The 16094-nt window shown below is 35.5% G+C and overlaps 1 protein-coding gene across 1 annotated transcript; it reads right to left on the bottom strand.

Moving 5' to 3' along the window:
- Window positions 1-1947: 1947 nt before the first annotated feature.
- On the bottom strand, window positions 1948-2552 carry EYS (eyes shut homolog; the record flags this gene model as incomplete). The annotated part of the gene is given in 3 exon segments (XM_080917467.1): window positions 1948-2085; window positions 2089-2342; window positions 2345-2552. Coding segments are annotated over 3 exon segments (600 nt in total).
- Window positions 2553-16094: the final 13542 nt, after the last annotated feature.

Below are 16094 nucleotides of genomic sequence, written 5' to 3'. Positions count from 1 at the left end.
CTTCAGCACTGCACTTAAATCCCAAACATTCAGCTTGTGCTATTCAGTTTACAGCAGGTTCCCCGATGTCTGCATAGCCTATAACAAGTTAAAGAATCATTAGAACATTTAGATAAATATTTCCCAGTCATTTATGGAACCTCATCATTAATAAAAATTTTGGGAAAATACTACATTTATCAGAGGAGATTCATAGGCATAAAAGCTCAAACAGGACAGAAAGTTCAATCAAAGTTAACCAAAACAGAAACACACAAAACAAACAAAAAACCCAAGACAACACTGACAGGTAGTCAATGAAAAGAAAAGGCAATTTCTAGTTTACAAAATATTTCATTCTCAATGAGTTAACATGAATCTTTTGGCATAATAGTAATTCCTATATACTTGGCCACAGAGATGAATAATATGGAAATGTTGCCTATACTTGGTACAAAAAAAAAAAAAAAGGTGCATTGTAATGATAGGTTTCACCTTAAATGATGCAGTTAGGATCAATATTGTACTGAGCATGTTTGTAATTTAAATGTAGAAAATGTTCTGCCTCAAAGAAGGGATAAACACATACACGCACACACACACACACACACACACACACACACACACACACACACATCCTTGATAAAATAGAATACTAAAAATTTTGAAGAATATTGTTGAAGACCTTGAATCCCAATTTGTATGTAGTTGTTAAATTATCATTTTCAATATTTTATGTAGTGTTTTTGTAAAATAAATAACATAAATATGTGGCCAGAATTAATATGCAATGAAAACCTTCCTCTACTTAACAATGCTCTACCATAAAATGTGTTACATTAAGTTCTCCATTTGTCCATTTAAGATGTCAGCTCTGAAAATAATGTTAGAAAGCACATGCCATATTGTGTTCCCTTTGACAAAAATGCTATTTCAAGAAATGAGAATAATAAGTTATTACTAAACTTTGAAAGATCTGCTGCGGTGAATTGAACTCTGTCAGTTTCTGATTGCTGGCCAGCAGTCTAGCGATCTCCCGCTCACTCTGCATTGATCCTGCAGCCTCTGTGGCAGTGCATAAAGAATACCCATCCGTTTCAGGTACAACAGCAGGGGCCATCTTCATTGAATTGGCTGCTGCTCTGAGTACAATGAAACTGTTTAGAGTATCCAGTGACCACACAGGTTCTTTGTTCTCTATAGAAATGAAAAGTAATGTAAAAGTTTATTGGACAGAAGCAGAGAAACTCACCAGCAGTCATCAATGGTAGAGGTGCAGGGATGGAATTTGCTGTGATGGACTTGTGGGGGAAGGGTACTGATGATATTTAGAATGATGGAGGTACCACTTGGACCATCTAAAGAGGCCACAGCTTCTTCTTTTAAACCAGAGGTTAAAATCAGATAAGCTGTATAATAAGGCTTATTTGATACAATGTCAGAGATGGGGCAAAAGTCTCCATTAAAAAGGATGGAGTATCTGGCATACAATAACATTCAATGTTAGATGGTTCTTCTCCAAATAACATACCGAGTCTCTGGACAGTGGGCTTGTGCTCATTTCTGAAAACATCTTTAAAGTAATCAGATTTTTTTTTTACAACAGAGAATCATAACTTGTATAAAATGTGAATTATTTGGGTGATAATTTTATCTTCTATTTCTGTTAAATTGTCTTGACTCAGGACATCACTAGGTCCATGGTTACATCATATTTTCCTGATTATAAGATTCTGAAGAAAGTTTTCTGATGGGAACACATCATTACTAGTCACTTTGGAAGTCAAAGCAGAATTTAGCTAGTCTGGAGAGAGAGTTCACGAAGAGACAATGGATACAGAGGTTTTTTTTTTTTTATGTGAGCATAAATTAACGTCCAAATTACTTGATGAGATAATAGGTTCCTCTAAGTATGAGCATGAAATTATTCCTCTAAGACTCTTTTTTAGAAGGAAACAAAGATGAAAGCTATGTGGATACCACTGATGGAGTTACTTTTGTAAGAGAAGAAAATGAATGCCCAGAAGTAATAGTTTGAGTTCCCAGTAGTGCATACCATCTGGCTAGTATTGCTGAGTTCAAGTAGAATGTCTCAGGAAAGTGGGGCTATTTGCTATGCAAAACTTGATCTGAGAATTCATGAGAGGGTTTTATCTCAGACGTAAAACATGTTGCACATGTTTGGCTCAATTCACTTAAAGAATCAGCAGCCTGTGGTTTGATGTTTGTGTGTCTCTGGTTGCTAGATGCCTGAGTAATAATCTGATATTCACTGGGAATGGAGCTTCCTGGACTGTGTCGGTTCAGAGTTGATGAGATTAAGATGGCTACCTGTTTGAATATAATTATCTTAGCAGGAAAATGGGATGCATAGAGGAGTAAAGAAATCTCAGGTGCTCTCTTCTTGGAATTAAAGAAACAGCTGAATATTCTTCAACATCCCCTTGAGCCATCCTAGAGAAAATCGGAGGTATACTTGTGGAAGCAGTTTCAAGCAGGAATCCACAGGAGATGAAAGAGTGCCTGTTTAACTCAGTATCAGCCCTTGGAATTCTGCTAATTGCTAAAATCATTGTGGCTTCTAAGAAAATGCAACAGTCTGATCACTCTCAAATAACAGAGCTGATGTAGGAAAAATTAAACCTGTCACTAAGGCAGAGATAATAAATGAGGTCTTCGATTTTCTGTCATAGAGAGAAAGAAGCCTGGCACTGGTGTTATTTGGATAGACAAACACTGCACATATGTTTTGCTCCAGACAAGTTGTGCCAGGTCATGAACACCAGAGGAGAAGAGGAAACATCTGTGGAAGAAAGAAGATTGTGTTTTGCTGAAAATTCTCTAGTGGAAATCAGTTGTTCAAGTAAATGGCTTTCAAAGCCTGTGCCAGAGCCCAATGCTGCCAATTCAGTGGCTTCAAGAACACCCATCTTGGGAATATCTGTCTGTTTTAAATCTTCAGAAAGCAAAAGACAAAGAAAATAAGATAAGAAAGAAAACCAGAATTCTTAATGAAAATAAACAATGCTGATTGCAGGCTGAATCTTTATGGAGTCATAGAGTTCTTATACTTTAATGCCCAAGCAGAATTGATTGAGCACATAACTTTTTAAATAAAACTGTGATGTAACTCACCAATTTTCTTAGTTTAGTCTCATTCTTGTCCCACTGAAGAGACAACATCAAAATATTGATGGTATTATCCAGATTTGGCAGATTACTTCTGAAATGAAAACATTTTTTTTTTTACAAATTTCTTATTGTTGATTATAAAACATGATCTTGTTTATTTTGAGCATACAACACATGATTCTATTTTTACTCTTATATTTTTTAAGATTATACTTCAACATTTCTCCCTCAACTTTCTCCCAACCCTACCATGTATTCTCCTTTGATCTCTTTCATTTTCATGGAATTTTTAAAATTAAATGATATTATAAAGATATGTGAATAGTATATAATTCTAAATATAACCTGAGTAGTCTGTATAAACTTGCTCTTATGCAGGTTTTCAGGAATGATAACTTGGTACTAGGTAGGCAGTTGGTTTGTGGTTTTTCCTGAGGAAGACTATTTCTTCCACTCAGCATTTGTTAGCAACCTGCAGGTCATTCCTTTAGCTTCAGTCTCCTACCCTGTTACTCATACACTAGGCAAGGCTATTTATATGGTTCTTGGTAATTTCACGTTTGGGCAGTCATGTTGGTGAAACATTATTAATATACCTTCTAACATTACCAGGAGTCACAACCTTACACCAAAGTTCTTGATGTTTTGGTGCTTACAAAAAAATTCTGCTCATTTTTTCACATTTCCTGAGTATATTGTTTAAGTTTCCTATTGAGCTGTGCTCCACAACTCTTTACTTTGATGGATTCTGGTTTACTATAGTTGTCTCTTTTGCAAAAAAAAAAAAAAAACGAAGAAAAAGAAAAAAGGAGAAGAAAGAAAGAAAAGAAAAGAAAAATAGAAAAAGAAAAAGAAAAGAAAAAAACGAATAATTGTAGGAGAGAAAACCATGCCTATCTGTGGCTATAAGGAGAAATGTTTTGAGATTGCTGTTAGAGATTATGTTGGTTTATTAATGTGATGGCTGTAGGTTTATGTCTAGCATACATTACTTCATTAATGCTGACTAGTTCCCTAGATTTTCAGTATCAGGTATGTTTCCTCTTTGTTGAGTAGGTCTTAAGTCCAATTAAAGGGCTGTTGGTTACTACCAAGGTTTGTGTAGCATTTCTGCACACATAAGGTTATTTAAGAAATGCTGGCTCTGATTAGTTAATATGCCATGATAGCTGCTCAGTATTGTTGGTTACCTCCTTCATTTAGAGGCTTGTATAGTACCTTGTGATACAACAGAAGCTAGTCTGGAGGATGGTATTCATGTTAGTTCCATCTCAGAGATCTCTGATGTTAGTTCAATGTGAGGGATTTCTGAGCACTATATTTCTTAAGGTTTCCAATGCATTAGGGACTTACCATCTGTCTCTAGTGATATAATATTTGGCCATTGTAAGGGGCATTATCAGTCAAGATAAGAAAAAATAATATAAACATAATATGCATATTAATTGCAGAGTGACATTTAGACTGTCTTCTCCTCCTCTTCTTCCTCCTCTTCCTCATCCGTCTCTCTCCCCTTCACCCTACCCCCTTTCCTCCTGCTAGGTAAATAGTTAATGATATGTTTTTCTGTCCCTTTCAAAATTTCTTGTTGTTAGATTATAATATTGCAAGTCTTTTCTGCTTTTATCTCTCTGTCTCCCTAAAACACACACCCTTTTTCCAGTTTTGCCCTTTATGTTACTTGCAACCTGCTACTGCTCCTTACTTTCCTCTCTACTTCTGTATTTGTTTTCTTCCCCTCTATTGAAAAGCTGCTCCCTGTCCTATCAGATCATTGTACCCTCATGTTTTCCTCTCTGTATTTTTACTTAACACTCTTCCTAAGAGATGATCTCTTTTGTCCTTCCCTGTTTTCTGAATACATACTATGATATTTACTTATCTGAAGACTCAGACCTAGGAGCCTCAGATGAGAGAGCATGTGACGTTTGTCTTTCTGGGTCTGGGTTACCTCATGGAATGGGAACTTTTTTAGTTGCATCAATTTGGCCCAAAGAACTTATGATTTAAATTTTCTTTCTAGATGGATGATATATCATAATCTAAATTTGCAAACTTTTTCATATCTATTCAGTGGTTAAAGAACATTTAGATAGTTTCCATTTCCCTTTCTTAGCTATTGTGAAGCCAGACAAAGTAGCCCCCTTAGAGAATATTATCCTTAGGCAGACAACAGTTTCAGGGAAAAACTCCTCTCCAGAAGTTGGGGGATCTGCATGATGATCAAGCTAATTGTTTATTTTTTTGGTCAGTGGTTCAGCCTCTGGGATCCCTGAAAGGTCCAGTTTAGTTCTCTTGATCTTTTGGGGGAATCTTTTATCCTCTTTGGGTCCCTCCATTTTTCCTCCAACTCCCACAAGATTTCCTGTCTAATGTTTGGCTGTAGGTCCCTGCATCTTCTTTTATCTCCTGCTGTGTGGAGCCTCCCAAAGGACAGATATGGTAGCATCCTGTCTGCAAGCATAACAGAGTATCATTAATAGTATCAGGGATAGGTACTTGCCCATGTGAAGAGTCTTAATTTGGTCCAGTCATTTGTTGGCACTTTCCCAGTCTCTGCTCCATTTTGTCCCTGCACCTTTTGTAGGAAAGAAACATTTTCAGCCAAAGTCTTTGTGGCAGATTTCTGTCCATATCCCTTCACCAGGAGTCCTGACTGGCTATAGGAGGTGGCCACTGCAGGCTCTTTACCCCAACTGCTAGGACTCTCAGCTATACTCACCCCCATTGACTCCATCCCAGGTCTCTGGCACATCCTAGATATGCACCACTACTGCCCCTTGACTTTCACTGATTCCTGTTATTTCTTGCCTATTCTCCCTACCCCTGATTCCCGGTTCTCACCTCCCCCTTTCCTCTCCAATCCTGTTCTCTCCATCCATCCATCCATGATATCCATTTCATTTCCCATTCCAAATGAGATATAATCGTCCTTCCATGGCATTCTTATTTAGCTTCTTTGGACCTATGGATGGTCCCATGGCTATTTTATGCTTTATGGAAAACACACACATGCTGTTTTATAAGCTTGCTTTAAATATGTGTACAATATATGATATGAGCCACAGCATTGTCATGTCCTGAAGAATATCATCAATGAGGTGACAGTGGTACTTTTATCTTGGAGATAACAAACAGCTGCCTAATTGTACTAAAGGACTGCTAGATAGAAGGAAATTCATTAATACTATAATACTAGTCAGCTAACTGAAGAAGTCACAGATACTGAATGAAACACCACTACTGCCGTTATCCCAAACATAATCTCTAATTATATTCTATATATTTTTTCTGATATCTACAGATAAGAATGACCTTTTCTCCTCATCAACATAAGTTCCTTTTTTGAGTAGATGACAATCATGACACAGAGCCATATGAAGAGACTAAATGGTTATGGAGTTATCAACCCTACTAACATACATGTATTAAAACTATTATTACAAAGACTCATAGAATTTCACAAATTATGAGACAGGACAATTGTAATAACAGAGTACCCAGATATTTACTGCTAACTAATGCACTTGACACAGGAAAGGGAAGCCACACTCTTGAAATCTCAACAATATAATTTTCTAAATAAGATCATCATGACACTACTAACATGGTAGTAAGAAAGTGTTTTATAAGACTCCACACTGGATAAAGAACTATTGGTGTTCATTTTCTGTGGCAAAGGGGCAGAATGTGGAGAGCAGGTGTGGCAGCAGTCCAAAGATGGGACTCCGGCCTAGTCTTGTGACTAGCACCTGTCTTCCTCCTGCACCCCCACCTGAGATTAGCCACTCCCACTGTGCGAGTTGCACAGGCTCCTCCATGATAAGGCCAGAACTCGGACCTATGAACTGCAGCCACACAACATGGAGTGAGGAGGTAGAGTTGAGAGATGATAAAAGGGACTGGGCTTGGAGGTGGGGAGAAAAGAAAGAGAAACAGAAAGAGAGGCAGAAAGAGACAGATTTTCACTGGCATGCTCTAACTGTCCTGAATAAAACGCTTTGAGAAGACTGCTGTGTCATTGCTTCTTTTCTGCTGGTCCGAGACTGTAGCAACAGCAGAATTTGTTTGTTGTTGTTTGTTTCTTTTTGGTTTGGGTGGGGGGTTGTTTTATTTTCTTTTTTGCTTTTTTGGGGTTAGTAGCCTGATTAATTATCCGGTTTCTACTGTTGATCTCTAAATACATGTACATATGAATAACATCTAATAGACACACACACACACACACACACACACACACACACACAAACAAACAAATAAAACAAAATAACAAGAAAAAATCCTCATAAATACATTCTCTTACTAGTACACTGAAATAAACCAGTGTTGATCAAGGTACTGTTTTTGTTTTGGTTTATTTTGTTTGATTGTTTTCTTTCTAATCCCTTCAAACTTGCTGAAAATTACTGGTATATAATAGTTCAATCATGGTGAAAATTTAAATCCACATATAATAAAGTAGAGCCCATGTTTAGAAAGATATTAAAAGAAATATTTAGATATTAAGGAGAACTCTTTTCTGTACTCTATAATCACCATTCTAAGTAAGAGAAAATAGCACATGACTAAATCTCAAATATTAGTCAATAGAACTTAAAAATAAATCCTGCTGCCATGTGGACTTACTGAGACAATAGCCATTATTTGTCATAAAGCTGAAGTATAGCTGCTGTGCTGCTGATGAAATTCAGTAGTGAAGTTTACTAAACTATTAAGGTAGAAATCCTCAATCATTTTCACTATGTGGAGGAATCAACTGTAGTATCAAAGTGTCCATTGATAATCTTACAGGAGAGCTAGAGATCAAGTGGTTTTGTGAGTCTTGCAGCCTCACTATTCATATTTAAGTCCTGGCTCTGCCATTTAGCTATGGACAGAGAATTAGTGAGTGCTGTGTGATGACACTATTTCCCTTTAGCCCTTATCGATCTTCACTCATATTACTTAGGGATAACGTTGCCTTAGGAAAGATATATCTAACTGACTACTCTATATACCCAAATTCCATATATATGAAATGTGATCTACACTCAAACTGTATCTGGTTCTTTAATGATCTCTAAGTTTGTAATGTCTCTATTACTCATGTCATCGATCAGAATAGACACATAAAAATCATTCACTAACCGTTTATTCTCCCTATCTTCATCTACTCCATTAGCATACATCATAGGAGCTACCTCCCAGGTACATCCAGAATGGAACCATTGCTTGCCATAAACCGTATTTCCACTACCAGTCAATATTTACCTCTCCCATATATCACTGTAAGATTCCAGTTGGACTGCCAGCTTCCATTTTTCCCAGCACTACAAACTCTTTCAAAGTTTGTATTCTATAATTTTTTATTATCCAAATCAGATCATAAAATGTTCTTATTCTAAATATTCCACTTTTTCATCAATGTGAGATTTAACTTACTTTTAAAACAGGTAAACTGGAACATAGGATTTTTTATAGCTGTGTCTATAATGTGTCATCCATCTACTCTCTACCTCTGTTTGTTTTTATTTTCATTTTAATTGGATATTCTCTGCATTTACATTTCAGATGTTATCCCCTTCCACAACTCCCCTCCCATTGTCTCCATGAAGGTGCTCTCTTGCCCTACCACCTTCTCCCACCTCAACACCTTGGCATTCCCCTACACTGGGAAAATGAGCCTTTGCTGGATCAAAGGTCTCTCCTTCTATTGATTCCAGAGAATGTTATCCTGTGCTGCACATGAACTTGGGGCCATGGGTCACTCCATGTGTACTCATTGGTTGGTGTTTTAGTCCGTGGGAACAGTGGTGGGTTTGGTTAGTTGATATTTTTTCCCATGTGGTTGCAGCTCCTTCAGTCCTTTCTCTGGCTCCTTCATTGGGGTTATCGTATTCAGTCTGGTTAGCTGCAAGCATCCCCCTCTGTATCAGTATGACTGTGGCAGAGCCTCTGAGGAAACATCCATATCATGTTCCAGCCAGTAAGCACTACTTGGCTGCAGCTGGATAGAACTCAGATGCTCTTCAACAGAGGAATGGATACAGAAATTGTAATACATATACACAACAAAGTACAAGACAGTTATTAAAAACAATGAATTCATGAAAATTCTAGGCAAACGAAGCTATCATCGTGAGTGAGGTAACCCAGTTACAAAAGAATACTCATGGTATGTACTCACTTATAGTTGGATATTAACCCCAAAACCTTGGATACCCAAGAAACAACTCACACAACTTATGAAGCTCAAAGAGAAGAAATGCAGGAAGGTGGATGCCTCAGTCCTTCTTAGAAGGTAGCACAAAACATTCATGGGAAGAAATAAAGGGACAAATAGAGGAGCAGGGATTGGACAAAAGATCATCCTCTGCTTTTTCTAATTACCTATCTTGTTCTCATTCAAACGCACATACATCCCTACCTTGTAGCCCCCAGACTGCTATATGACTTATTTTGAGTAGTGTCTTCTCAAATTTTGAAATAAATCCTTTCTTAGAGAATGCTTCCTTGACATTTTCATTTGAAACTACCCTATTTCTGTTTTCGGTTATCTGAAATATGTTGTATTCAAATCACCTGGCCAAATATAAATTTATGCAAGTTACTTTTAATTCTGATTCCTTTTGAAAAAATCTAATCTGTGATGTAAGACACATTATCTCTTATTTTTTAGTTTATTTCCATTACAACAGCCATTGCTATTTTGACACTAAAATGGAGTCATGATTAGCTGGAGACATGGAGGTTTTGTGACACTTACATGGTACTTTTATTACGCCATGTATGCCTTCAAATATAAATCGAAAAAGAAATACAAGTTTTAGATTTTAGGACCTTTCAACAACAGAATGTTATTGTCTTAGCTTTTAGTAACTTTTCAATAAATATCTCTAAGTGGCTATGGCTGGTGCTCAGCACCTGTTTTCAAGTTCAATGGAAGGCTTTCTTCTTGGATGTAGCTTGTAGCTGTGTTGATATTGGCAGAACCTATTGATTACAAGAGCTCTGTGGATTTTCTGTGTGGTGATTTCTCAAGATGGTTAATAATAACTTCTGATTATAATTTGAGATGAAATACTGACTTGGACACTATGAGTATTTATGTGCTGCTAAATTTTTGCAAGAAACTTGCAGGTTGGCACTCTGATCTCTCCAGTGATTTCATGTGTATTTTTATGATCTGTAATGTCTTTTTACTACTCTAGATTTACTGTTAAGTAAAGTACACATATCTTGGGATTAAAGGAAACTCTAAATAGAAAAGCATCTAATTTTCTCTTACAATTGTATAGTATTGTATTTTTAAGTACTAATATTTAAAAGTATTTATGAATATTTTTTTCTGACAGATTTTAATAAAATATGATAGCATGAAAAATCATATGGCTTTTATAAAAATTTCAAATTAGAAACTGAAAATGAATCCAGGCTATATAGCTTAATAAAAAAATTAAATCTATTAAATATATATGAAAAATATTGATACTATAAAAATACACATGTACACTATGCGTTGTGCAAAGTAGATACACCTGGAGACAAATATAGACCACATAAGTAGGGGCAGAAATTTAGTATGTATTTAACATTGAAAATAGGGAGATAATCATACATTTTTTTAGTACATCAAGATATTAGGCTTATTTAACTCTACAGTTAAAATACAATCGCTCATGTAAGTTTACTCTAAATAATATGTCTTAATCTTCCCTTTCCTATGTTCCAAAAATGCTTTATGTAAAAATTACTTCATATGAATATGGGTAAATCAACTATTCATATTCAACTACATTATATCTAATTGCCCCTATAATCATTAAAAATATAATTATTTGACAATAACAGTAAATATATTTGTAATTAATCTTTTGTAAATACTGAATTTAATTAGTCATGTTTGAATATTAAATAAATAATTTGATGGCTTTGACATCAATATTTAGTTACAGTTTACTAACAAAAATTGGGAAAAACATGTTCTTAAAGCAAATTTAATTTAATACTATGGCTTTAGTTTAAAAAGATTTTCCCTAGATCAGAAAGAAAATGTAAGCAAAACTCTTTAGACTGTCCTGTAAATTTTTGTGTATCCTGGTCCTCAATTTCAGTTGCTTTATGACATCTCTAATTAAAGTTTATTTGAATGACTATACTTGTCCCATGATGTTATTATTTAGTGCCTCTCCGTAAATAATTTTATACTCTGGAAATTTATTAGTGAAACTCTCATGAACAAAATGCACAGTGTTTATTTATTTCCCTTGAAAACACTTGAAAGTGTTTTAACAATTTGAGTCTGACTTGATATTATTCATAATTTGACTGAGCAAATCAAATGATTACATACTATAAATGCAATATTGAAGACAGTATTTCAAATGTTCTCTTTGTATTGGCTCTGTTACTCAAGAAATTCAACATGAGAACAGCCCTTAACAACATATCTCTGTTACAAACTGTTAATAATATTTATGGGGATATTTTTCTTATTCATTAATATATACTATTTTTGAAACAATAATATAATTACAATATTTATTCCCATCCTTTTTTTCATCAAACAGTTCCATACATGTCATTTTACCCTCCTTGAAATTCACACTGTGTGTTCATTCAATGCTACTGTGTATGCGTGTGTGTGTGTGTGTGTGTGTGTGTGTGTGTGATGTGTGTGTGTGTGTGTGTGTGTGTGTGTGTGTGTGTCTGTGCGCGCGCACACACACACACAACATGCTCAGCTGATCGTTTGGCACTGGGCAAACATTTGGTGGGATATTCCTTGGGAAAATCCATCTCTTCTGTTTCCAGCTTTCCTTAGTGCCTGTATTTCATTGTGTTATTCTGTCACAGCAACTGAAAAGGAGCTAAGGCATTCTTAGCTCATGTCTCAATTGTCCATTTGTTAGAGAGAACTTTGTTGCTACAAATGTTCCCATTTTTTAAACACCAAATAATGTTTTAATTATATTGGTAACCATTACCTTGGCTCATATGTCTTTAATCTTAAGAAAAAATGTTCTCCCCCTTTTCATTGTTATGTTGCTGAACTTTGGTGCTAAATTGTTTGAAACTGCATAGGTTAATATGTTAGTATACATCCCATCATTATGATAAGATACCTGAGATAAATCAATACACAAAGATGAAAGAGCTTTGGTTTCCATCCATGGTTGGTTAATTGCGTTTGAGTGTGGTTTAATAGAGTAAATCACAGTGAAAGTCAAATGAAACAGATCAGAAGGCAAAGAAAGCTACTGCTACAGCTTCAGTTATGAATACAATCCCTAGAGAGTACAAGATGAAAGGAGAGAATCAGCTCCTGAAGCCAGTCTTGTGATCCACGAGAGTGTATTATGGTTAAAAAAAAAAAAAAAAAAAAAAAAAAAAACAAAAAAAAAAAAAAACACCTGTAAGTAACCTGTAATTCAAAATACCATAGTGGTGGTTCATTGTAGAGTGATATGTTAAGTTTATGGTGACTGAGAAATTTTAAAAAAATTACTGGGAAAAAGGGGTTTTGTTACCTTAATATAATTTATATCACTGTTCAGCTTTTTTCCCCTGGGATGTCCAGGGATTTCAGTGTAACAGGCAGGAAATATGGAACAAAGGGTGGAACAGGTGGGTCAGTAAAACCCAGCCAGGAGTGAATGCTAGTGTGTGCATGATTATTTTCCGATGATGTTAGTATTATAGCTAGTGCCCATTCAATAGAACAGAGCTCTCAGACAATATTCAGGGAATATTCAGTGTGAATCAAAGGAGACAGAAAGGTACTTCTTAGAGTGATGTTTCACTGGCTGAGGCTTAAGGATGTGGAAATACCTATTTACATGAAGAGGCATTCTAGAGAATTGAACCATGAATATGGGAGATATGTTCATTCTCTGAGATCTTCAAATTCTTTTTTCAGAAATTTGTAGTTTTGTCATACAGATCTTTCACTTGCTAGGTTAGAGTCACACCAAGGAATTTTATATTATTTTGGTGAATTTTGAAAGGTGTTGTTTTCCTAATTTCTTTCTCATCTTGTTTCTCCTTTCAGTAGAGAAAGACTACAGTCATGTTTGAGTTAACTCTATATCCAGCCACTTCATGAAGTTCCTTTCAACTCTAGGAATTCTCTGGTGGAATTTTTGGGTTCACTTATTATACATTTATATCATCTGCAAACAGTGATAGCTTGACTTCTTCTTTTCCAATATGTCTCCCATTGACCTCAGATTGTTTTTTATTTGCTGTGGACAGGACTTTGAGTACTGTTTTGAATAAGTAGGGGGAGAGTGCCTGTTTTTACTTGGATTGCTTCAAATTTCTCTCCATTTAGTTTGACGTTAGCTACAGGTTTGCTGCATATTGCTTTTACTGTAATTAGATATAAGCCTTGAATTCCTGATCTTTGAAAGACTCTTAACATAAAGAAGTGCTGAATTTTGTCAAATGCTTTCTCAGTGTCTAATGAAATGATTCTGTGGGGTTTTTTCCCTTTGAGTTTGTTTGTATAGTTGATTATGTTGATGGATTTTGATGTACTAAACCATCCCTGGGATGAAGCCTAATTAATCGTGATGGATGATCATTTTGAGGTGTTCTTAAATTGGGTTTTATAGAGTATTTCTGCATATCTATTAATGAGGAAAATTGGTCTGAACTTTCATTCTTTATTGGGTCTTTTTGTGGTTTAGGTTAAACAGTTCCCTGAGGGAACTGGTTTCTGATGATGCCAAGTGGCCTTTATGTCTGTTGCTTAGTTTCTTGGATTTGCCTCTTACCATCTGCTTATTTTTAGTATTAGCTAGTCTTGCTGATTATGACAGTGGCTTGACCCTCCTGTAATCCTGTGTGTTAGCACTGCTGGAGAACTAGCTCTCTTCCAACAGTGTTTGCATATAGAAAGCTCAATCTCAGGTCTCACCATAGACAGAAACTGAAAGGATCCTCTCCCAGACTGCTCCTGTGTTCCTGCATCCTGAGGTGCCTGGGAAGGGTCCTCTTGAGCCTGGAGTATAAGAAGAAGTGGTGTTCTAACCTCTAGTCTCAAATGTGTCAGCACTCCTTTGAGACCTGCTCTCTCCCAGTTGTGTCTGGGTACAGATAGAATTGGCAGCGGGTCAGCTATGGGCTCAGGCAGAAACTGTAGACTTCTTTCATTATTTTTATATTTAAAACTCAACACTGTATTTTTGTGATATTCAGTGATATTTAGCACTAATTTGTAGTTCTACAGATTAAAAAAAATGGAAATTACATAAGAGATAGGGAGAGGAAAAAAGGAGTGTCTAAGGTCTTAGTCCTTCTAGTCCATGTTCTCTGGGATCTAAGTTTCTTTTTTATTTTTTTTAAACAACTTTATTTTAAAAAAACAAAGATAATTATACAGATTATTTAAAGCATTTTTACATAAAACTATGTAAATATATTTTGTCAGTACTTGATTTTTTTAAAGGACTGATAATATGAATAAAAATCTTCCTCGTTACAATGAGCATAAAGTACATGTAAAAGAAAACATAACATGGAAATAGTCAAATATTTGTGTGTCTAAAGATTAGACATAATGATTTTTTAAATACCAAGAATTGCCACAAGGCTACATTCTTAACTCTTGAATTATTAATGATTTGAGGTTTAGGTGTACCATACTCTGAGAGGTTGCTATATACTTTTTTTCCTAAGAAGGACTGAGGCTTTCACTTCTCGCCCCTCCCCTTTTTTTTCTTATGGTCTGTGAGTTGTTTCTTGGGTATTCAGAACTCTCTGGGACTAGTATCCACTTAAAATGACTGCATATTATGTCTGTTCTTTTGATATGCAAATCAAAACAACCCTGAGATTCTACCTCACACCAGTCAGAATGGCTAAAAATCAAAAACTCAGGTGACAGCAAATTCTGGTGAGGATGTGGAGAAAGAGGAGCACTCTTCCACTGTTGGTGGGGTTGTAAGCTGGTATAACCAGTCTGCAAATCAGTCTGGTGGTTCTTCAAAATATTGGACATAGTACTACCCGAAGAACCACTTATTCCACTTCTGGGCATATACCCCAAAGACACATGCACCACAATGTTTATAGCAGACTTATTTACAATGGCCAGAAGCTGGAAAGAACCCAGATCCTTCAGTAGTTGAATAGATACAGAAAATGTGGTATTTTTACACAATGGAGTACTACTCAGCTATTAGAATGACTTCACAAAATTCCTAGGCAAATTGATGGATCTAGGGGATTTAAGTTTCTTACATTAGGATTAAGGCTTTCATGCTTACAAAGTGTCCTTATATTAGGTTCTTTATGACCTATACTGTACCAGTTACTGAGGTGATTTCAATGCTAATTAACATCACAGAAATCAGATTTATATATATGTATGTATATATATATATATATATATATATATATATATATATATATATATGTCAACTACTGTTTAGCTTATGCAACTAATACATAATGTAGATCTTACTAATTTCTTACAAACAACTACAAGAACACAAACAAACTTTTGAAAGGACATAAGCTGGTAGAGCATATACTGATTGCTCCCTATGATAGGAAGATTTCCTGGTGATGATGAATTATGCCAGAATAACAATTCTACAATTTCACAGATGATGTGTTACTAAAATATGCTTCAAGGCTTCAAGCCCCATGCTATCTGGTAGTAGCTCTGACCATTTTCAATGTAATATTATAAACCAAGGAAGGCCTATTGGGAAGGATAAAACAGAGAAGAAAGTTTTATTTATTACTATTTTTTAATTTTTATTATCTTTATCCTCTTCTCTTTTTCTTTTTTTCTTTCTTCATTCCAAGTCTGTCATTCTTGAAAGACTTTTCTGTTATTTCTGTATAGTGTGTAAATATTGTTAGAGTAAAATTAGAAAACACCAGACGGCTATGATAATTTCTTGCTACATACCAAGTGTGTACAAAATCCACTCTCCTTGAGAAAATGACATGACAGAGCAATGGAACTCATGTGCTATACCAGAATGTTG

Source organism: Micromys minutus (genome assembly GCF_963924665.1).
Source record: "Micromys minutus genome assembly, chromosome: 5".
Classification (NCBI taxonomy): domain Eukaryota; kingdom Metazoa; phylum Chordata; class Mammalia; order Rodentia; family Muridae; genus Micromys; species Micromys minutus.
Note: the sequence above shows the minus strand (reverse complement) of the source record. Positions and strands in the feature narration are given on the sequence as shown.